Raw genomic sequence first — 22481 nt, 5'->3', positions numbered from 1 at the left:
TGAAAAAAGGGGTTAGAGAGCATTTATTTGTGCTCTTGCCTTTACTGGTCTTTTGTGTTTCCTACTTCTTTAACTTGTTACCCAGGTGTCTAGCCTTCCATTTCAGTGGAATCAGTGCTAAAATAACTCTGAAGGTGTAAACCTGCAATAAAAGTTGTATTAATCAAGATGAGTAAAAATACTGACCAATTCTGCTTAAAAGTAAAATAACAGTAAATTCTTGATGCATACACAATCACAATGTATAAAGTATTAAGTATATTCTGAATAAATCTATTAGAAAAGCTTGAAAATTTTTGTGGGATGTTTCTATTTGCTTAGTCTCAATAAAATTCTGCATACACTTAATAAATTTTTTAGCTGAAACCAGGATACAGTGTTCTCCTGTCCAACCTTTTCCCTTTTATTTCCTTTTTTTTTTTCAAATTTATGCAGACCTTTCTTTCTGAGAAGGTGGAATTTTTTCTGTTTCATGAAGGCAGAACATGTTTTCTGCAGCTGGGAAGAAAAGTAGCTTTTCTTCCAAAATACTTGAAAGCAGCTGTCAAACGTCAGATTCCATTTAACGTTGCTTTTTGTTTGGGCTTTACATTAGAAGAAGCTTGTTCACTTCACAAATTTTCTTATTCAGCAATTGATTTTTAGAACTGCTTCATGTGGTAAGGGATAGTAGCGTTATTATGTTATGTCATTAATTTTAGACTCTCTGTTGTTTAGGTTTTTAGCCCGTTTCTGGGTAAAGATGGCAGCCAACAATGCAGTGCTGAACAGACTGGAGCAGAAGGGTGCAGAGGCTGATCAAGTTATTGAATACCTCAAGCAACAAGTTGCTCTGCTCAAGGAGAAAGCTAGTAAGGAATTCTTATTCAATGATAAACTTGTTAACCAGATGATTGACACTAAATGCTCGCACAAAAAAACGAGAACCTGGACAACTTCGTCGGTACTGTCAGTCTTTTAAATGTGTTTCAAGTTCTCCAAGATAAAGCTTGTAGTAGTAGCACCGCTTCACTGTCTTGTGCTTTGTGGGTTTTTTGAAGCTGCTTATTGTGAAATAGAAAAGGCATGAATGAGGATGGATTAATTACACAAACAGATTATGGAATTTTGATAGGACATGATTCCATTTGGGGGGATAAAGGGAGTTTGGAAAGGTATGAGACTATGCATTTGTCTGAATGTATTACTGCTTTTTCACCACTATGGGATTCTGTCAAGAATACCATACCTTTGACTTGTATGTTTTATACGTATATGTATCAGTGAATTAAGGTGTTCCATATTGCAAACATGTTCAAGATTTTTCTAATGGGTTTCTTGAAACTTTTTCTTGTGAGCCTATTTAGGGGATTGAGAAGCTAGTGTACTGAGAGTCAAGTTGAGTATGTAACTATTAAAAAAAGGCTATTTCAACAAAAACATTATTCCAAAATATTTCTGATTATATAGTCCTTGAACATTCCCATGTTTCAACTTTTTAAAAAAAAAAACCCTCTCTTTGCCAAATGATGAATGCTAATTATTGAAACCTGTCATTTTTAATATAGTGTCAACTCTAGTCTTGCAGGCATCTCTCCGAGAAGAGAAGAAACTCCGTGTGGAAAACGCTAAACTGAAGAAAGAAATTGAAGGGCTGAAACAGGAACTGATTCAGGCAGAAATTCGAAATGGAGGTGGGGGGAAAAAAAGTCCTATCCTCATACAACATAGTTTTGATCATATTTTCTGCTAATTAGATCTATCTTATTTCATCTTGATTTTTACCTTTCTGTATGTGACTCTATGGTATTTCTTACAAATTCTGGATTTTCCTAGGTTCCATGCCTAATCACAAGTTACTTAATTCCAACATCTTTGTAAGCTGCAAGCCTAACAGGTACATAGGCCAAATCTTAATTAGACGTGGAGCTAGTTTTGGTATGTTTTTGTACAGTACCTTTCATAATAAGCCCTGAATTTGACTGATAGCAATGACTCCTTATAATACCTTAGAAATTGCTGAATGTCTAACACATCTTGATACTCTTGAGTATTTAGCATGACTGAAAAATCCCTATGGAAAATCAAGCCACAGTTCAAAGTACGGGTGAGCGGTGTCTTCTTAGAAAATCTGTGGTAATGTAAAATTAGAAACTATGTGTTTAGAATTTTTGATTCCATGCTATAGTAACACCAGCCTTCCATTGCACCGTTTTCCCTTCTTTTCGCTCCTCTGTGTAGTTCTGTTCAGCTCACCATCATTATATAATTCATTATAAAAAAGAAAGGAGAAAAAACAAAACTGAAGTGTTTCAGATGAAGCATGTCTTTAAATTTCCAAAGAAAACCTCTTCTGTGCCCAACAGCTATTACTATTTTTATTGGTACTGTCAGTGTTGTAAATTCTGAGAGATAGTATCCAGTGTAGCTGGATGCTAGCATTCAACTGTACTGAATGTTTTACTGGTAAAACAACACATCCAGTCTTCAAAAAGACTAGCATTTTATATATGTGGAGAATTCTTTTTTTCCTTTGGGCACAAATAAAGCCCCTACATGTACTAAACCAAACCATTAGTTTATATTCTTCCATTGCCTGTTAGTCTGCAGCAATTCTTGACAGGTACAGGATATTTCATGGAATCTCTGTTATGCTTGAGAGAGAAGTCTCAAGGTATGTGATTTTTTCCAAGATGGGAAAGGACTAGGAAATTAATATTGAGCTTGACATCCATCTTCCTTTATTTAGCTAGTTTACCTAAAAGGTAGTAGTGCTAAATTCAGATCTTTGCTTTCGAAGTGAACTAGTGTATGTTAGCTTTGACAGTATGACCATTGGATATATTTTTTCCACAGTCTTTCCACAACTAGTGAGCAAAACAGCAAGTAAGTGGTTGTTGGTACAACAAATCTCAGATCTGAATGATTTAAAATAATTGCTTGTAAGAACATAATTCGTGCAAATCACTTCGGTGTTGAAGAGAGCGGGTATCAACAAACAGTGCAGTTGGAGTGTCTGAAGCGTAAAAAGAAGCATGTATGCAGACTGGAGTACCCTATAATAGTGATACTGTAAGAATTTGTCAAACAGTAATTAATCATAGAACCGCCCAGGTTGAAAGGGACCTCAAAAGATCATCTGGTCTAACCTTTCTTGGGAAAGGGGGCCTCGATGGTATTGCCTAGCACACTGATGATGCTTACCCAGTACAATGGTTTGGTAAAAAGTCTTAATGAGATTCTTGAAGAGCAGAATGTAGAAGGAGGGTGATTCTTACACTTTCACCTGGTAAGATTGATAGTGAGATGATGTCCAGAATTCTGTATCAACAGTTTAAAAAGAAATATGAAGAAAACATGGAGAATTAGGGAAGTGAGGAATCAACAGATCATTTTAGGGCTGCAGGTAATTTCTTAGAATGTGATTATTCAGGCTCAGTTTCTCAGTTAATCAGGAAGAAAAGATTTGAGGAATGATCTGACGACAATGTAAAAAGTATTTTACATGTAGTAAATCACGGAATAGTCTCCAGTATGACAAGAGCTAGTAGCTAGAAACTGAAACTAGGCAAACACAAATGAGAATTATGGAGTTAGTAGCAGAGATAACTAGATGTTGAAATAAACTACAAAAAGAGGTGGTGTTTGCTTGTATGTTTTCTTGTATATAGCACTTTTTCCCATTGAAAATATGTGTAGTCAAAGGCATTGTTCTTAACCAATCAGAATAGTCGCATATAGATTCAGTTCTGAAATGTGTTTTGTAATGTTGTGCTTCACGACTCAGCAGTTGTGGTTTTGGTATTTTAAACAAAACTTTCAATTCTCTCTGTTTTTTCATTTATGTTGGAAACTTTATGTCATAATGTTCAAGGTTTTGATACCCCTTCTAACTTCTGTGGTTTCAATTTTAGTAAAACAGATTGCAGTTCCTCCTGGTACAGCCATTTCTACAGCTCCATTTTCTGATGATGTGTCACAACCAACAGCAGTTGCATCATCATCTGGTTCCAAAGATCAAATTAAAGGTGAAGATGAAGAAAAGAAAAAGAAGGAAAAAGTAGAAAAAAAAGGTACTTCAGTTTTTTTAGTAGTGATAGACAGTTAAGGCTTTTAATTCATGCAAGTGCTTTTGCATCATTTTGGGCACAGAAAAGAAAGTTTCTACAGCCACAGTAGGAAGAGTCATGTGGTAGCTCTGAATGTCTTGGAAGTGCTTGAAGCTAATGAAGGCCATCAAGTAAGCTATAGATTCTTATTTCAATAAGTTATATGCCAAATTTCTTCTAATGGGACTGAAATTCCTCATTTAATCAAATAAACAAAAAACCCAAGCCCCCCAAAACCCCACAACAGAAAAAAGCAAAATGAAAATACACACACACACAAACGAAGGAAAAAAAAAAAGTGGGGGTGGGGGACGAAGTGTAGGACAAGAAGTTTTGGCAGGCTGGATGGCTTTTTGTTCTGAGGCTGTTAGATTTATTATTTTTTTTCTCACCCCTGCCCCCACCATGGAAACAGTACAAGCAAAAGGCAAAGACCAGCTCAAGCAAAATACCTTGCAAGCAATAGTAGCATAACATAATCCTAAAGGAAGAGTGGTAAATTGCAGTTTTTCTGCATCCTCCAAGTATGCTGCTTTGGTTTTTTTTTTTTGGAAAATTCTTACAGGCAGTGAAGTTCCATCAGAATAGATCAGATACAGCAATGTCAACACCGGTGAAATTGTCTGGTTAAGAGGAAGTACTGGGTATATAGGCAGATAGCATAATCTGGTTTTGGCAACAGAGAGGAAATGTAGAAGGATATGTAGGTTTCTTAATACCTTTCCTCATGTAATTTTTTTTTTTTGCTGTCTGTATCTACTTCTGTTTAATAAACTCTTTTAATAGAAGACGTGTCTGTTAAACTTGCACAAAATTCTCAAATCCCTTTGCTTTCTGTCACCTATCTCATCTGTTTCCTCTCTGCTTATTCCCATACTCTTGGTTCCACTTTTTGCAAACTTCATCTGTGAGGCTTCTCTGGGTGTTGATTCTGGGTTGACTCTGACACTGGCCAGAGGAGTGCAGTTTTCTCCTTAGCCTCCAGCATTGAAATGGATGGTTTTTTTATCCATTTGTATATATGCTGTGTAGGGTACATATGCTGTGCACGGGCATCCTTTGCTGTGTTCTCTTTTCCTTCTTGGATGACAGACTTCATTTCTCTTAAGTGAAATAAATAGGGTGCTAGAAGCTGATTTTTTTGGCTCCAGACTGTTGTAGAGAAATGTCATGAAGTGGAGAACAGTGAGGAATGATACCAAAGATAAAGATGGCAGGTCTTTGAAATTATCTTAGGTATTAAATATGAACTGTTTTGATGGTATTCTTTCAGTTTTTCTTCAATTATTGTATATATGACTGCTTTTATTAATCTATTTGTAATTCATTTTCAATTAGATAAAAAGCTCTAGTGTTTGTGACTGGGTTTTATTTATTCATCATATATGATCTGAAATATTTTTGAAGAGCTATTGCTTAAGTTACATTCAGTAATAAAAAGGCAGTATTTTTTTAATTATTTAATTTCAACCCTGTACTAGAGCAATGATAAATGAATCAAATTGCATGTTGTGTCCACTTCTCCTTTTTTGCTCCCTAAAGAAGGGAGTTTAGTTTACATTAATATGTAAGCTATCTTGGATGAAAAAATAACAGAATACGCTTATTTTAAGTAAGCACTTCTTAGGCATTTCTTAATCCCCCAGACACTGTAGTTGTTAAACAAATCTTGAATGTCTTTTAAACAGGACAGTCTTGTATACAAGCTGGATGTAACTTGCTCATCTTGAAAGGAATATCTAAATGAGCAGTTGAGTATGGGGAGTGTTGCTTCACTGCTGTTTTATACTATACAGTATGTATGGGTGGTGATAAACCCTTGCATTGCCATGGGATAAAGACTCGGCATAAGCAGAACCTCGTTAGCCACGAGCATTTTCACACACTAGTATTTTTGGGCAGTGAAGAATATTAGCTGAGGTCATCTTGAAGGGTTGCTTTGCAACTGTAACACTGCAGTTGCAGTGACTTAGCATTGTCCACAGTCAGGAGCTGTTGTTAAGCACTAGTAACCTGATGACTTCTCATTGTCTCGTTTCCCTTTGCTGGTGAAACACCATGGTATAAGACTTAATGGTAATTGCTAATTATTAAAACAGTACAATCAGACATTGATGTGGCCTTTGGCACTGTGTGTATGTCACTTACATACATGTTAGCTATGCTTAAAGTTCAGGATGACTTCACTTCACAAACAAGAAAATACCTCTTGTCCTAAGGTGGTAATTACTTGTAGTAACAATCTAAATTGGAGTGTGTATGATGATGCTCCACTGCAAACTAGTGATAGAGGTGGTAACTCTTTTCATTTGTGTTTTACCCTGGATTTACACTTATTTCTAAGATTGTAGCTTGCTTTTCCCTTGCAGTAGCCATATACATTATTTATGCTTCTTCAATGTTTATTCATCAACTACACTTTCTTTAATAGTTGAAAAGAAGGAGAAGAAACAGCAGCCAGCTGCTGGGAGCAGTGATGCAAAACCTGTGGATGTTTCTCGTCTGGATCTTCGTGTTGGCTGCATTATTACTGCCGAAAAGCATCCGGATGCAGATACTTTGTATGTCGAAGAAGTGGATGTTGGTGAAGCAAGCCCAAGGACTGTTGTCAGCGGTTTAGTGAAACATGTTCCCCTGGATCAGGTATTAACAAAATTATTTACTGATAGCTTTTCCTTTCCTAAGACCTTCATCTGTTTATAGGATGTGTTTTCATTCTGCTAGAAGATTTTTACTGTCATGAAAACAAAAAGAAAATGCAAATGGAAGTAATGCTTAACAACACTTGCCAGGAAATGGAGAAGGACCCTTACCCCGAATTAGTTCCTTTCTGCTTGCAGTGCTTCTGCCTTAGGATCTTATTCTGCTTCCTCTGTGATGCCACTGGTACACAGTGGACTCCTAAACCAAACAGCTGCGATTCTCCCTTTAGGTTTCCTAATATGTAGTAGAGGACCCACAATACCTTTTTGCTATCATCTAAACTATTGAAACATTTGCCTTCAATCTCTCTTTATTGCCCGTTTAAGTGTTTGGCATGGAGTAAAGCAAAGAGCGTGTAAATTTAACATGGCTGGCAGTGAATGGTTTAAAATATGCATTTTGTATTCCGCTGTTGTTTTACTTCCTTGTCAGCAATCGAGTCTGCCTCTATGCTTTTTTTAGTTGATACACTTCTGTTTGACATGCATGGTTTATGTATGTCTTGGGAACAACCTAAGACTTCAACATTACATTTTTCTTTCACACCTCTCCTAGAGGGTCAGTGGAAAGAAGGAACTGACTGAAGGCTGCTTCTAAACTCAGATGCAAGTTTAGCAGTTAAAGCAATGTTCCATAGAGCAACTTTGAAATGGGTCATGAAGGAATTGATCTTATTGTGGAAAAGCTAAATTTTCTCAAATGCCTTTTTAATCCCTATTCATGCCTTCTCCCTATGTAAGACTGCAAATGTAGGAAGCAATTAAAATTGTGATTGTTTTTATGATAAAGTTATTGAACTGAAAAAAATGACTGAATGCAATAACTATTTTGCACTGATTACCTGACAGTGTCCAGTTACTGGATTTCCAGTGGGGAAAAATTCACATTGCCCTTTTTTTTTTTTTTTTAGCAGTCCACTCTCAAGAAAGTGTGTAGAAGAAAAGTCTTAAAAGCCTAAATAAGGTTACCAACATAAAGTGTATAGAATGCAGTGGCAGTAACAGTCTTTTCTCTTTAACCTGCTTTCTGTCTGGAAAAAATAATCCAAAGTACTCATTAACAGAGAATTAGGGATCATTCATGCACACTCTTTGGGAACAGTTAGTTTGTATGTCTGGTTTTGGTTTTCCAAGTCCATTAGACAGTAAATTCTTAGAGGCAAGCTTCCATCTTTTTCTGTTTTTTTCAAGTGTTCAAAAATGTGAAGGCCTGGCATGTGACTACTGCCATACATTTAAATAAAAATGTATGCATCAGATCGAGTACCATAGATATAATTCACCAAATATTCAGCTATTCCTGATTCTAGTGTTTGAGGTGGCAATTTAGCAGTGTTTGAGGCTGTAGTATTTGTATCATCTGATTTTACTTTTAGTTAGAAAGGACAATGTGTATCTTCATTAACATTTCAGTATGCAGTGCAAGTTTTTTGTGGGTGTGAAAACTTCTTGCATGCCCACTTCATATGTGGTACATTGTGGTTTTGTGCACCACTGATGGTGGTGAAGCCAAGTCAGAAGTTGCATCCTCAAGTATCATGTATAGATAGATACATGCATCGTCAGTATCAGGGATATGGAACTGAAACATGAGGTGGACGATGCCAATACTGAGCTCTTTCAGCAGCAGCTGGGAACAGTTGTAGCAGGAATTGCCAGCTTTTCTGCCACTGTATTTGGCTTTTTGAAGTTGATGTCTGTGTGCTCCTAGCATCAATACCTGTCTCAGGCAATCATTCTTGAAATTCACGCAATTCTCAAGTGCCACTTTTTAGCTCCTGAAATCCCCATCAACCTAAGAGACCCTCATGTCAGTGGTCTGAAGTGAAGGAAGAGAATGCAGAGCATTTATCTTAAACTTAGCAAGAAGAGAAGAGACCACCATCTGCCTCCAGAAACACTATCCTACGGCCATTCTTGGTGAGAGGATGCATTACAGCTATATCTGTTACAAACTATATAGTCTTATTTTTATAGCAAAAGCTTTTTCTTTCTACTTAGATAGTCTCACCTTCTTTCTTTCTAGACTATTGTTTAAGGATAAGTGTTGTCCACCCAGGAATTAAAAACTGGTACTTGAGTTTATATTTCTTTTTCTTAGATAGAATGGTAATTATATTCTTTATACATACTCTTGATCTTCTGATTTTCTTCATCGGGTCTACAGGGAAAATATGTTTCTATAAATCATGAAGGACAGTGACTACGACATGACTGTAAACTTATTGACACATTGTGTGTAATATAAGACACCGTTCTTAAAGCAAACCATTTTTTTTTCCTCTGCTTTTGTAGCATTGTGCTTAAAGGCTATATTAAAAGCTACTGTGTTTCTTTTCAGGTAGGAAACAAATAGAAATATATATGTAACCAAGCCTGTAACTTGTAAATTATGTTTGCTGGCAAACTTAGGTTCCAGACAAGAACATAATAAATTGAGGAAGGCTTTTTGTTGCTGTTGGTATTGCAACTCACTCTAGTTTTAAAGCAATCAGTGTGTTGGTTTTCACTCATATTCACTAGCCATTGCAGTCTGTCACAGTATCTGATTTTGAGATACAGAGGTATAGTTGGCTGATAATCAGTTAGACAGGTAACTTCAAGGATTACCCAAGCAAGAGCAATTTAACACTTGTGCTTCGAGGAGGTCTTGGTTTTTCTGTATGGTAAACTTCAGGATTAACCTTTCTTCATTTTAGTTTCTTAAGTTTATTTCTTCTTCCCCCCGACCCACTTCATTGTAGCAGCATGTTGGGAAAATGCATTGTTTGATTCTGAATGTGAAGTAGCTGTGTGTCCAACCACAGAAACTGTAACAACTAACATTTTTGCTGAAATTAAATCTGTTTCTTACTAGTTGAGTTGTCAGTTTTGAAGTTCCTGGATTTCTGAAACGAAAGGGTTGGCTCTTTGGAAGGCCAGTGGAGGTTGTTACCATTTCAAGGAGATAACATTTGAATTTCCTTTGCTTATTCTCAGCTCATTTATGTATCAAACACCTCCTGAGATGCCAAAGCCTTATCAGTCCCCTGTAGACATAGACTTGCTTCTGTTTGTGTCTTTTTAAGTGTAGAGATTTGCCTTACTGTTATTAACCAGAATTTGCTTTACTGGATAATAGCACATATGTGGAAGGAAGCATATGCTTACTGTCTATCTGTGTCACCTTCAGCTGCTTTTCAGTAACACCCTGTATTTCTGATAGAACTTTTCACATACTGGGAAAGGTTTCTTCCCCTTTTTTTGTTTCTGCCCAATCTTATCTATCTGTCAGGAAACTCCCCAATTTGTTTTTATAGTTACTTTTGGAAAAACGAGGTTGTTTCTTTTGTTCCTTTAATTTATGGGGTTACTGGGAGTGACCATCTGTAGAATTACTGGATCTAACCCTTTGTAGCTGACACATTTCAGGGGTTTTTTAATCACTTACTGTAGACAGATCTCCTAAGAGCAATGCATATAGAATAATAGCTGAACATCAGATTTCTTGATGGTTTGTAAACAATTTTTTTGGTACTTACTATGCATGAATACAGAGGTATTTACTATTGTACTACTGAAGCCCTGTTTTCTGGAAACATTACGGTAAGTCCCTTCGGTAAAAATTAGAACAGATAGTTTAAAACAAACAAACAAAAAAACCCAAACGCAAAACCCTAAAAACTTCTGTGTTGTTAGGAAGCATGTATTTAGGTATAGTTTCTTTTTTTTTCCTCTATATTTAGGGAATTGCAGTTTATCTGAAGGCAGTTTAAAATTGAGCCATTTACAATAAAAAGGAAAACCCCATCCTTGAAAGAGCAATGTTGTGGTTTTGGCTGACCATCTTGGGGTGGGTTTTTCTTTGCTTTATAAAAATATTTTTTTTTAACCTTGTGGGTTTTCTTACCATTTATTTGTGAAATCAATACACATATCTTAGTATTAGAGCAGTTTTGCAAAAGCATTTGCAGATACTTCCTAGTAAAAGTGATGGGATAATGTGTATGTTTGAAACGTTGATAAATGCTTCTCAATTTTGTAGTAGTAATCAACTTATACGAAAATTTCATGCAAAATATATAAACAATTGGGCCACTGCGATTGAAGAAAAAGGAATGACGTGATGCTAGTTTGGTTTTCTTTCCTGTTAGTTTGAAGATGATCTCCATTGCTCCATTAATGCAGTCTGGTTTTGTCAATTGTATAATAAAAAAGTGATGCTTTGCAGTCTAGAATTTTTTCCAGTTAGTCAAAACTAAAGTTGAGTACCAAATGCAGAAATCTTGTTTCTTTTGCTCTCTGTATCCATTTGCTAATTGTTATTCAGTGTTAGGTAATATCTATAAGTTGCATTGCAGAGTTGTGGACATCTTACAGACGTTTCTTGTGTTTTGGGTGTTTTATATCCATAGCAATAACTTAAGAAATTTTCAGTCAATGGGCTGCCTTGAAACGTAGGCAAGATCAGCTTTTCATTATAACTGTTTGATTTTGGAGCTTTATATTTTTGCTTTTTAAATTGTGCTACATGGGAAGTATGCAGTATTCAGAATACTTGATCATCTGAGGTTTTTTAAGTATTAATCCTGCAGCTTTCTTAAGGTTTATGTTGTAATGCAAAAAGACTGGAATCTAGAGATACATATATATATGTGTGTATGTGTGTGCACTAGGACTATGGGAATTAAGGCTTCCTTACTTTCTGTCTGTCTCTTAAGAATGTTCTGGTTTAATTTTTACTCAGTTTGAAAGTGTGGTTTGTTTCTAGGCTAAAGTGTGGTAATTTCCGCTAATAAAGTATATTTTTATTAAACAACAAAGTAAGAAACGTAGCTCTACAGTTTTGCTCTAACAAATTTCAGTGCACAGTATATACAGCCATTTTCAATGGTTAAAAAAAAATTCAAAGCATTTGGGTTAAATAAGATAAAATTTAAGATTCAAGTGAGTTAACTATGTAAAACACCTGTATGCTTCCGGTACACAGTTTGAAATTCTTGATTGAGTTAGCCTAATTTGGGGGATGGGGGAGGGTGGTGGTTGTTATTAAAAATTGAAATTGTTGGGTTAATAGTGCTATATGGAAAGTGGACTGAAGTGGTGATCTAGAATGAGTAAAGATGGAATGCAGAGGAAATGCACCAGCTGGTTTTTGGGTGTCTGAATTGCACATCTTGCATTTCTGTGATAAGTTTATGTCACAACTGAGCATTTACTGCATTATTCACTGGCCAGCTCTTAAGTGGTTTAAATGGTATTTGTTACTGGTGTGCAGGCATTAAAATTGTGCATCTGTTATTGTGTGCGTCTTTCGTCCATGTTAAGGTCTCTTCATTGTAATTATTGGGTTATAATTAGATACTCCAAAAGCATGTGGCATTTAAATACTCATGTCCTTCTGTTTTCCTCTCCCAAGATGCAGAATCGTATGGCAATACTACTCTGTAACTTGAAGCCTGCAAAGATGAGAGGAGTAGTATCTCAAGCAATGGTGATGTGTGCGAGCTCCCCAGAAAAAGTGGAAATTCTGGCTCCCCCTCCTGGGGCAGTGCCTGGGGATAGGATCACGTTTGAAGGTTTTCCTGGTAAGTAGATATGTGGGAAATTGGAGAACATACATGTGCCAAGGTGGCCTCGGAGTTGAAGCAGATAAAACGGTATTTTAAAGTTGGTTGCATTTTTTTGTTGTTGTTGACATTTTCTGAATTAGTTATATTCCAACTTTTTTATTATTAGCGTACTAAGATTGTCTAAATAAAGGATTGAAAATACTTAACCACCTGCCAAAAATTGGAAAATACAGGGAAATAACTTAAAGTTGTCTAGTACTTTAATATAAAATTTCCTGCTTTAAGTCTGAATAAGTATTTCTGCTTTCGAAATATGTGAACAAACGTATTTGCGCTTTGCAAGTTACAATAAGCAAATGTAAAGTATCTTTCCCAGTGTCTCAGTGTAAGTGATGAAGTAGTAAGTTCCTGATTCCCTAATGAAAGTGTCAGAACTTCAGATAGGCTTTTGGATTTTCTTTGGAGGAGGAAGGGATGGAGAGGATTGGAGGGAGTGGAAATCTCCCTGTTTATGAGAGGAACCTGTAATACTCAGCACACCAGTGGTTTTTTGTTTGTCTGGGAGGAAATGGCTTTTTGGGTCTCCAAAGACAGGTATTGAACTTTTTCCCACTTAATTAAATCAATAAATCTGTATCTTTCTTCAGAAAATAAATAAGAAAATAAGCAATTTAAACTTTCTACAAAGATTATTTTCATCCATTTTCCTACTTCCTTCACCTCACACTCATCTAGAACACAGACTAGTTTCTGACCCTGCATATTGGGAACTCAAATAAGCATCACAGATGTAGTGTTGGTGAATGCTTCCCTCCTACCCAAATGCCAGTTCTTTATTCTCACAGGCTGAAAGATACGGATATGCTAGCATTATTGTTTTGTTTTTTCTATAATGGTTGTAAGTGTTTATCAGGAGGTGCTGGTCCATTATGATCCCAGTGAGAAAGGCACTCAGAGTCTGTGAAGTATCATTTAAAACGTTATTTATTAGAGCTAACACTGAAAAGAGAAGAGTATAAATAATCTTACATCGCATAGATGATGGGAACACCAAGTTGGTGCAGCACCAAACAGGCTTCTGATCCACGTGCAGTATGGTGTGCACTCCCTGTCCATAGAAAAGATTCCCCCCTTTTAGTAATTCCAGCTGTTGTGGTATTTTCTTACTCAGTTTGACTGTCAACAGACAGGAAGTTCACATGAGAATTATGACTGTTCCATAAAGGTGAGGACACGCAGGTGGCTTGGTCACGGGTACCACGTGGGAGCTGCTTGCAGGCTCCTCCGTTGCAGTCAGCTGGCTAGGTTTATCCTGCGCACCAGGAGTTAGTGCAGCACAGCACAAGCCCAGACCTACTTAGATCAACTGTTATGTGGATCACAGAGTTCTTGATGAACAGTGGTCTTCTGGTCAGGATCGCTGCATCATTTTATCTTAGGAAATACTGAAATTTAGATCAATTTTTCTTGTATTGGGTGGAGTTGTATGTGGGTGCATTTATCAACAAAGTATTCATCTTCAGGGTGAATTTGTTGCTCAAAAGTTGGCTTTCACATGTGGGAAGGTATAGCTTTCTGTTTTCTACATAGAAACATATTAACCTTTTTAATCTATTGCTGTACATCTAGAAATTGTCAGAGGTGCAGCGTTTTTATTTATGAACTTCTTGGCAAGCTTTATGCCTCAACATATTTGCATGAAATACCTTTCATAAATATATATGTATGTAGATATCTTTATGCTTTTCATGATAGAAACTGTGATGCTCTAAAAAGATAGATATTTTGGTTGATATATGATAAAGGAAGCAGTGGTCTATCTAGGTGTTTTTGAAACAGGAGGAAAGCTCAGCTTGCTGTGACCTAATGCTCTGTTTGAAAATATTTCAAAATAATGTTTAAGAAGGGAATCAGTCTTGCAGCACTCTTCTCATTTTTAGTTTTCTGTATGAAAAATATACCGAGCTTTCTAGTTGAGATGCAGCATTAGTAAGCTGTACAGAAATCCAAAAGGCTTCACCAATTGCATTGGCTAAACTGTAGGAATACTCACTCATAACTTCTAGTAGTTATCGCATATCTGTGAGTAAAGGGAGTTAAATGTGAGTTAAATGTTGGAGGTGTGACCCTTGTTACGTGCAAGGATACGCTTGTGTTGCTCTCTATTGCTTTGGAAATGGATGTGCAAAAAGATAGCATCAAGCTGTGGAGTAAACCCTCTACTGCGTAAGTCCTGCAAAATAATGTACAGGTCAGCCTGGCATGTGGCTTTTTTGAGGGGTGGAGGGTCTCTCTTTTTTGTTTTTGTCTAAGACATAACCTTACTCCAAGCTTATATCTCAGGTAATTTTGTATAACTGGCATTTGAAAATAATGTGAGAACTGGTAGTAGTGCTGTTCTTTTTTAGCCAGCGTATCTCTTCTTACACATGACTAATGAGGTAAGTTTTATCAAAATCATTGAACTATTTGACTCCAGGTTTTTTTTACAACTGCAAAAAGCTTTTCCTAGAGCAAATCAGTTATAGAAAGATTTGTTTTTAAATTATTGCCAAGTGTTAAGGTATGCAGATATTCTGTTGACATTTTGATTCTTAAAAGACGTAGAATAAGGTAAAGGTGGTGTAAAAGTTGTACTAGTTCTAAAGTTACGACCTGCAGTCCGTAATACAAGGTCTTGTATGTTTTATATCGGTTTCCTTCTGACAAGGAGCCAAAGACATGGAGTTCTGGTCAGTGCAAAATGAAGGCTTTTACAACCCCCTTATCCAGGGCTATAGGTTGTAGTCCCAAATATGGCAGCTGTTTGCTAATGTTTCATAAATAGCTGCTCAGAAAAATTGGTAAGTATGAGATTAAAGCTAATCATTGACTTTTCAAATATGTCTAGTAACGTGGAGCAGAGTCATGTATCTCCTAGTTACAGAAAACTTATTTCAAAGAATTTTAAGACTTGTGATTTCATTATCTTGAAGTGAGTAGGAAAAAGCAAGAAAAAACATTGATGGATGGAGACTTACAAAATCATTCTGACATCTGCTTCTGTAAATTTGTGTATATGCAAAGGTATTAACACTGTTCATTGGTAGATTTTGGTTTGCTTTAGTGTTGTGGTTTGGTTTTGTTTAAATTTCTTTTAGCTAGGGGCAAAGATTGTTGCTACTTACCTTCTTGCCCAAGTGATTAACAACTTTTAGTGTGTTTGGTTCCTTCCCCCAATTCCTTGTTTGGGTTTGGGGGTTTGTGTTGGGGTTTTTTTTTCTGTTTTTCTCCTCCTTAAACAACTGTTTTTTTAGGTTGTTTTCTTTTATTCCTGAGATGGGGGAACTCACTGGGAGAGCGTAAAACTATTTCTCAATTTTTAGTGGGGTTGTATGTCTGTATCTTCTATTCGCCTTTTTTGCATTGAAATCTCACAATGCTGTTTAACTGCTGTTTCCTCAAAGGCAGTGTGGCATTTCACTGATGCTGTTTTCAGGAGGGTAGAATCCTTGCCATGTCAGATGTCATTTAATTTCAGTGCTTAATTGTAACCCATTTATATTCTGATCAGTTTGGTTTTTTAAGGAGTAATTTTAAAGCATAAAGATTCAGTTTGAGTCCTTGAAATTAAAATAGAAAGGACAGCTGTGTCTTGTTTTAGTTTGAAGTATGAAAGCCTATGAAGCAACAGAAGCAGCAGCAACAATAAAGCAACTCTAAAATGCGCACAGCTGTCTATCAAGCAGCTTGGCATCAAGTTACTTTTAAGCCTTCTCTCACCACCATACAGAATATTAATGAGCTACAGGCTAACTTTCCTTGGCCATTTTAGTCACAGTAAACAAAACATATATTGATTCAAACCAATTGAACTTTTTTCTGCAGAAACTTGAGAGTTTTCCTAGAACGATCTTCAGTGTCATAGAGGAGTGATTTGATAAGCAATGCTGTTGTCTGGAGGAATGTTCTTTTTTGTTTGTGTACTTGATATCATTGCCCTTAGGGGAACTTTAACACTGTGTCATATTCCAATACATGAATTTTCAAGATCTATTGGGCCTTTATTGTATTAAGAACTTCACCAAATTTCTATCTGCCTTTTATGACCCATAGAAAAATTACTCTATCGCCTGTCTGTGAATACTATACCCTCCTACACAGTAACTGCCATAAGACAGCAATAATTCTTGGAGTTTTCACAGCTAACTGTGAAATCTTCTTTCTAATAGCAGTATAATTAATGCTTTGACAAAATTATTCAATGCAAAAATGCCCCAGGAACCACAAATCTGTTGTTTAAGTTATATGGTTAAATAAACATTCTGGTCTAAGAATCCCCGGCAATTTAGTTAATAACTCTTTCAAAAAAAAGTGCTAAAGCTCAAGTGCAGTAGTTAGTCTGTAGTTAACAGGTTTCTTTAATCAAAGCTTTGGTGTATGGATGCTTTCCTTCAGTTGCATAGTTATAATCTACAGTGGGCTAAGTGATATTAACTTTTGGTAAGGCCACACATCACTGCACCTTTTTGCCCCTTCTTGCACTGAGATATTCTTTCAATAGTTACTGTGCTGTTACAAAGTGGAGAAGTTTCTTATTATGAGAATTTCTTTTGCAATATTTAAACTGCTAGATTGAATGACATGTTTTACAAAATTTCAGACCTCTTACTTGGCTCTTTTTATGTAAAGAGAGTGGGAAGTTCATTAAACCATTACAAGTTTGAATTTATTTTATTTATAGAAACCCTTCTAAAGAATATTTTCTGGGAAGAAGGAATGCAATGAGGAGAAGTCATAGGAAAAAGCACAGCCTAAAGCTCTGGTAGTATTTAAATTGGTGCCTATGCTAATCTAATCTGAGCTCACCACAGATCCCGAGGGAGCTTGATGCAGGATTCCAAAGAAACTTATTAACATCCAAAGAGTGTTTTTTATAATAAAAGTCAGGTTTTTTTTTTTTAACTGAAAAAATTCACTTGCTTTTTATATGGGAGGAGGGGGAGGGAAATGCATGATGGATCATTTAACATTATGTTTAATGATTTTATTAGTTTGTATGCATTCACTTTGGTCTAAATCCAAGTCTGTCTTTGTTCATGAACTTGAACACTGAGCAGGATTTTGATTTTTGTGAAAATGTGCAATTAGCTCTAAATGTTTACTTTATTAATGATATTACTGATTTTTCTTTTAACTATTAAGTGCTCTGTGGTTATGAAATAACTTGAGTGCATTATTGAATTTTGCTTTGGCAAGGCTAGTCTACTTAACAGAGAAATCTGGCCTGGTCTGCTTCTCTTACACAGTTACAGATATAGAAGCTACAGAAGTTAGACTTGTCTACAGGCAGAAGTAACTTATTTTTGCAAGCATTGAGATTAGATACCAATCACAGTAGATTGAACAATTGAAAACGTTTAAAGGAGAAAACAAGGCAGGCTGGAATGAGAGTAGTTCGTTTATCTGCCTGTTGGTCAGCCAGTCAGGAGTACGCCAAGCAGTAACGAATTTCAGCCAGCTACCAGAAGGACACAGTTAAAAATCTCTGTAGCCGTATAGTTTTTCTTCCCTGAACCTTTGGGGACACAGGCCAGTGGAAGATGAGAGTACTTGACATTCTGCTCACTTGAACACCTCCTCATTTTCCATTAGGAAGTCCTGGCTCCTCTGAGAGGATCTTAGGGAGGATCTGTTTACTAGGATTTGTTTTTTGGTTCTTGCTTGTTCTGGAACTTAAGATTTTAATAGTTTGGGCAGAATGGTGCCAATATGGCACCCCAAGCAAGTAAAAAAAATAAAATATATATATAGCGTATCAACAATGAAATAACATGGGGTCCCTTTCAGCATTTAAATGTGCTCCAACTATATTTAAAGCAAGTCTTGTGTGTTTTTTGTTTGTCCTGCCTGTGTTACGCACAAGAAGTCAAGAGTACCCGGCAGTGTTATGATTAAATAACTTTTAAAAATGAAATCGCCTTTTTTTTTTTCTTTTAGAGAATATGCATTGTATTAGAAGTAAGAGATTAAATTTACTTGACCTTTTGAACAAATAACTTTGAGAATCACAGGTAATGTTGGGGTTTTTTTCCCTTTAAAAGTGTGTGCAGTGACGCTATGTGGGCTCCCACAGATGTGTAGAAACATAGAGCTCTTGCTCTGCCTTATGGGTTGTGTGCTATTAGGTTATTCTTTGTTTTGAAACAGGAGATCCTGAGAAGGAACTTAATCCCAAGAAGAAGATTTGGGAGCAAATCCAACCTGATCTTCATACCAACGACCAGTGTGTTGCTACGTACAAAGGAGTTCCATTTGAAGTGAAAGGGAAAGGAGTCTGCAGGGCAGAGACCATGGCAAACAGTGGAATTAAATAAATATATAAATGGTTATTAGAAGCTTTTTCAGATGATGAAATAGAAAGTAATGCAAGCACAATAAAAACCATGAATATATTACCCCTTTGAAGTGCATGGCTAATACCTTTTTTTGTTTGACTCCTCTTCTAGAGCTACAGAATGTGTTATGCCTCCCAACACTTTCACAGTTCACTCATCATGCTTACAGTCCATGAGGTTAAGTATTGTCAGCAGTCATTAACAACTCAGTGCTCAAGATGTAATTGCCAAGGCTTGTTCAAGGTAGAACTACAGGCAGGCAAGCATATTTACTGGACAGCTAAAAGGTTTAAAGGATGTATGGAGCAAGAGCATCTCAATAAGGAAGAATTTCTGCCCTGTTCCTTGTGTGCTAACTGCCCTTCAAGAGATGCAGGACTAGCAGTTGGTCAGTGAAGACCGCAATCATCTTAATTCTTCTAGTCACCTTTTAGTATTTTTTTCTCCTCCTTCCGAGCAGTTTTCAGATATATTACAGGCCTCTGCAGCTTTGGGCTTGGCTATGATGTCTCAGTAGTCTGCAGGCAGTTGTAATTGGAAGATTAAACTATGGCCCTTTGTGCCCGAATATACATGAATGGACATGCTTTCATGTCCCAGAGTTAAGCTGTTATAATGTCAATAAGAACAAAGCTGTCACTTGGCTAAAATAGTTCTTTATCTCGTCTACCTAGATACTTCTTTCCAAATGATAGCTAGTACTAAGAAAGAATGAATAGCAAATAGATTGCCAGAGCTAGTCAAATGCTACCAAAAAAATCCATTTCCGATGCCCAAACAGGTATAAAATGAATTGACTTTTTGTTTTAATGTATTTTTATGCAGTGATGTTTTTATACATGCTTTGGTTTTAACAAAAATAGCTTCTTCAGTTTTTACAATTAGAATTATTCCATAATAATGTAGTACAAATAGTCATGGTTGCTGTGGTAATAGCCTTAAAAGAATTAATTTAATTCCTGCCTTTTAATAATCTGAAAATAACTATTTGAGATCAATTTACAATAAACCTTTTAAGTAACAATTTGGAGATACTTCAGATATTTTGGCATATAACATTTAATTAACTGGTTACCATCTAATCACTGAAACAGTAAGCACTTTTTTAATCACTGAAATAGAAAAAAACCTTAGCCACTCTGAATTTTGCAGGCTTTGAACTTCGTCCAGTCAACTGGGAGAGAAAGCAAAGGGACAATGATATAAAATTAAAAGGAACAGACGCAAAAGAAGAGATGAACTCTTTTTCAAATGAGTTTTGTATGTGCCTATAAACTGTGTTAATTTTTCATGCATCTGGGAATAAGCAATAGTAATTAGTTTTTAGATGTGCCGAATAGCATTAAGCACGAGAGCTATTTTATCTGCCTTGTAAACTACATATCCAATAATGTCTTAGCAAACAAAATTCTTGAAGTTCAAAATCTCAATTCTAAGTAATCCTAAATCAAGGTAAAGAAATACTTTTACAGTACATAAATTTTGGCTTTTAATACTGGAAAGCTCTTTACAAACTTTGGAATTCAGAGGAGCTTCTGAAAGCTTGAAGAATTGAGCAAAGAGGCTCCCTTACAGTCCGGACTCAGTGTAATTTTTTACTTTTTTACCTTTTTCCTTCCAGATAGCGCAAAATATCATTTGTGACTACGTACATATTAGGAACACAACTTGGAGCACTAGCTTGTTCCGATTTTGTGGTTGAAGCTAGGATTCTGGATGCAGTAGTGTGAGGTACTCTGTGAAAAGCAAGTAGTTTGGTAATCTAAAGAGATATTTGCAACTGTGTGTTCAAACGTATTTGGTATGGATGTGGAATTTTCCAGTGTGGCTTCTACTCTTTTATTTCTATTAACTATTACGTACCATAGAAAATAGACAAATGAGCACCTGAAAGCTAATTTTATTACTTTCTGTGTTTAAGTAGAAGCACTTGATAATTATTTTTTCTTACAAAATTCAAGAGCTTTCTTAAGACAATAGCTCTTTCCTCTTTAATTATACTCTTCTGATTGTCTAGGAAAATGTATTTATGTTATACTGAGCTCAAAAGCGACAACAGGGTACTTGAGGCACTGTGCACATATGCTTTCTCACTGAATCCAGCCTCTTCTGCCTTGTCTGCATGAGTGAGTAGAACTGCAGTGAAATCCTTCCATGTGGGACCCAGAAGTTCCTGTAATGAAAAATAAATCTTAAATAGCTATCTTTTCTTGTTCTTCTTCCCCACTCCCACCTCGTATACTTATGCATTAACAGACCAGTTGTATGTTCTTTTCCTGGCAGTAATCCAGTTCATGCCATCTGAGTTGCTGAAATTTCTGGGGTTTTTCACCTTTCCAACACACTGATGTCCACTTTCAGTGGAAATACCTGGTCGTGCACTACTAGCAGTTCTCTTTTCTCTTTCTACAGATGTTAATATAATTTCTACAGTGAAAAAATGTCTATGTAAATAAGGAAAAATGGTTGTTTAGCTATGTCATACATTAGTTTACATCAGTAGTTTCCACATGGCCATATTTCTACGCTTTTAACAGCTCTTTGAAGATTTTTTTTTTAAGTCACCTAATCACCTTGTGTTGAAAAATATAAATGATGAATTTCTATGTAACACCAACTGCAATTCCAGCTGTATCCCATAAAACTGAACTATTCTCATCAATTCAGGAAAAACACAAATCAAATGCATCAACCTGAGTGATGGGCTACAGAGTTTGTCTTTAACTGCTCTGATTCATCTGATGGAGGGGCATGGAGAAAACAAGCTGCTTTTTTATCAATGAGTACAGAAAATCTTAATATGAATAAGAGATTGGGCTTTCATTTACAGATGTAAGTGAAATTACAACTTCAGTGCAATCATGCTAGCTCCTGTGTGTGACAAGAAGCCTACTTTGGTAATAAAATACACTTTGCAATGTAACCTAAATACCAAGGTGTATAAAACTGCTTTAAAGGATATCTGTCTACTTCCAAGATAAGCAGGGAGTTATAAAAACCTGGTGTATTGATAGTGATTAATCTGTTTCAGACAGTAGGAACAAAAAAAAACCTAAACCTGTACAAAATTTTGGCATAAGCTGTCCAAGGAGGCGTTGGGTTATAAGTTTTGGAGAGAGGACAGTGCCTTGATTTGCTGAGGACTCAAAGCCAAGGCTAATGTCAGTTTTTAAATCAATATCTGCCACACTCTCAATTCATTAGGCTAGGCTATGTTATTGAAATAAAAAAAAACCCAGAGATTTAAATGCCAGTGGTCTTCTACTGATATGCCATCTTCATTGATATGCCATCCCTAATTTGCAGAGGGTCATTGTGAAAACTCCTGATTGATAAAAGTAGCTTTTAATGTCTTCTTGGAATAACATACTGAAATATAGCTATTTACTGTTTTTATTCCCAGCACGCAGGCATCTGTCCTGCCCTGTTTGTTTGTGGCTGATGAAATCACAGCATCTGTTCTTTTATGGGAAGAATAATGGAAAAGCCAAACATGATACAAGCTGAGAGCCAATTGTAATCATGAAACAGAAGTCTTGCTTTCTCATTATTTTTAAATATGCTTTATTTCCTTTCCAGTATGGGTTTTAAAGCTCCATTTAAAGAGAAAAGGCATGGTGGCATCTCTTACGCTTTTAATGTCCATGTGGACTTGATCCAAAACAATCTCAAACTAGAAGTATGATGACTTTCATTGGCTTAGAATAAAAACATTTTGAGTAAATACTGTTTTCTCTTAAATACCATGAAGTACAGAGAGAT

The 22481-nt window shown here is 36.2% G+C and overlaps 2 protein-coding genes across 2 annotated transcripts in view; one reads left to right on the top strand and one right to left on the bottom strand.

Moving 5' to 3' along the window:
* AIMP1 (aminoacyl tRNA synthetase complex-interacting multifunctional protein 1) overlaps positions 1-18772 on the top strand; it is a 29554-nt gene extending 10782 nt beyond the window's left edge. The window contains exons 2-7 of the mRNA XM_010286262.1: positions 718-851; positions 1560-1673; positions 3894-4052; positions 6520-6731; positions 12189-12357; positions 18532-18772. Of these exons, the coding sequence (XP_010284564.1) occupies positions 743-851; positions 1560-1673; positions 3894-4052; positions 6520-6731; positions 12189-12357; positions 18532-18698 (930 nt within the window). The 5' untranslated portion in view covers positions 718-742 and the 3' untranslated portion in view covers positions 18699-18772. The remainder of the gene's footprint in view (positions 1-717; positions 852-1559; positions 1674-3893; positions 4053-6519; positions 6732-12188; positions 12358-18531) is intronic.
* Positions 18773-20622: 1850 nt separating this feature from the next.
* GIMD1 (GIMAP family P-loop NTPase domain containing 1) overlaps positions 20623-22481 on the bottom strand; it is a 3379-nt gene continuing 1520 nt past the window's right edge. Inside the window, 1 exon segment of the mRNA XM_010286263.1 lies at positions 20623-20892. Within this exon segment, the coding sequence (XP_010284565.1) occupies positions 20623-20892 (270 nt within the window).

The sequence above is a fragment of the Phaethon lepturus genome, unplaced genomic scaffold (assembly GCF_000687285.1).
Source record: "Phaethon lepturus isolate BGI_N335 unplaced genomic scaffold, ASM68728v1 scaffold3494, whole genome shotgun sequence".
NCBI classification, from domain to species: domain Eukaryota; kingdom Metazoa; phylum Chordata; class Aves; order Phaethontiformes; family Phaethontidae; genus Phaethon; species Phaethon lepturus.
This window is presented reverse-complemented; position numbering and strand designations above follow the sequence as displayed.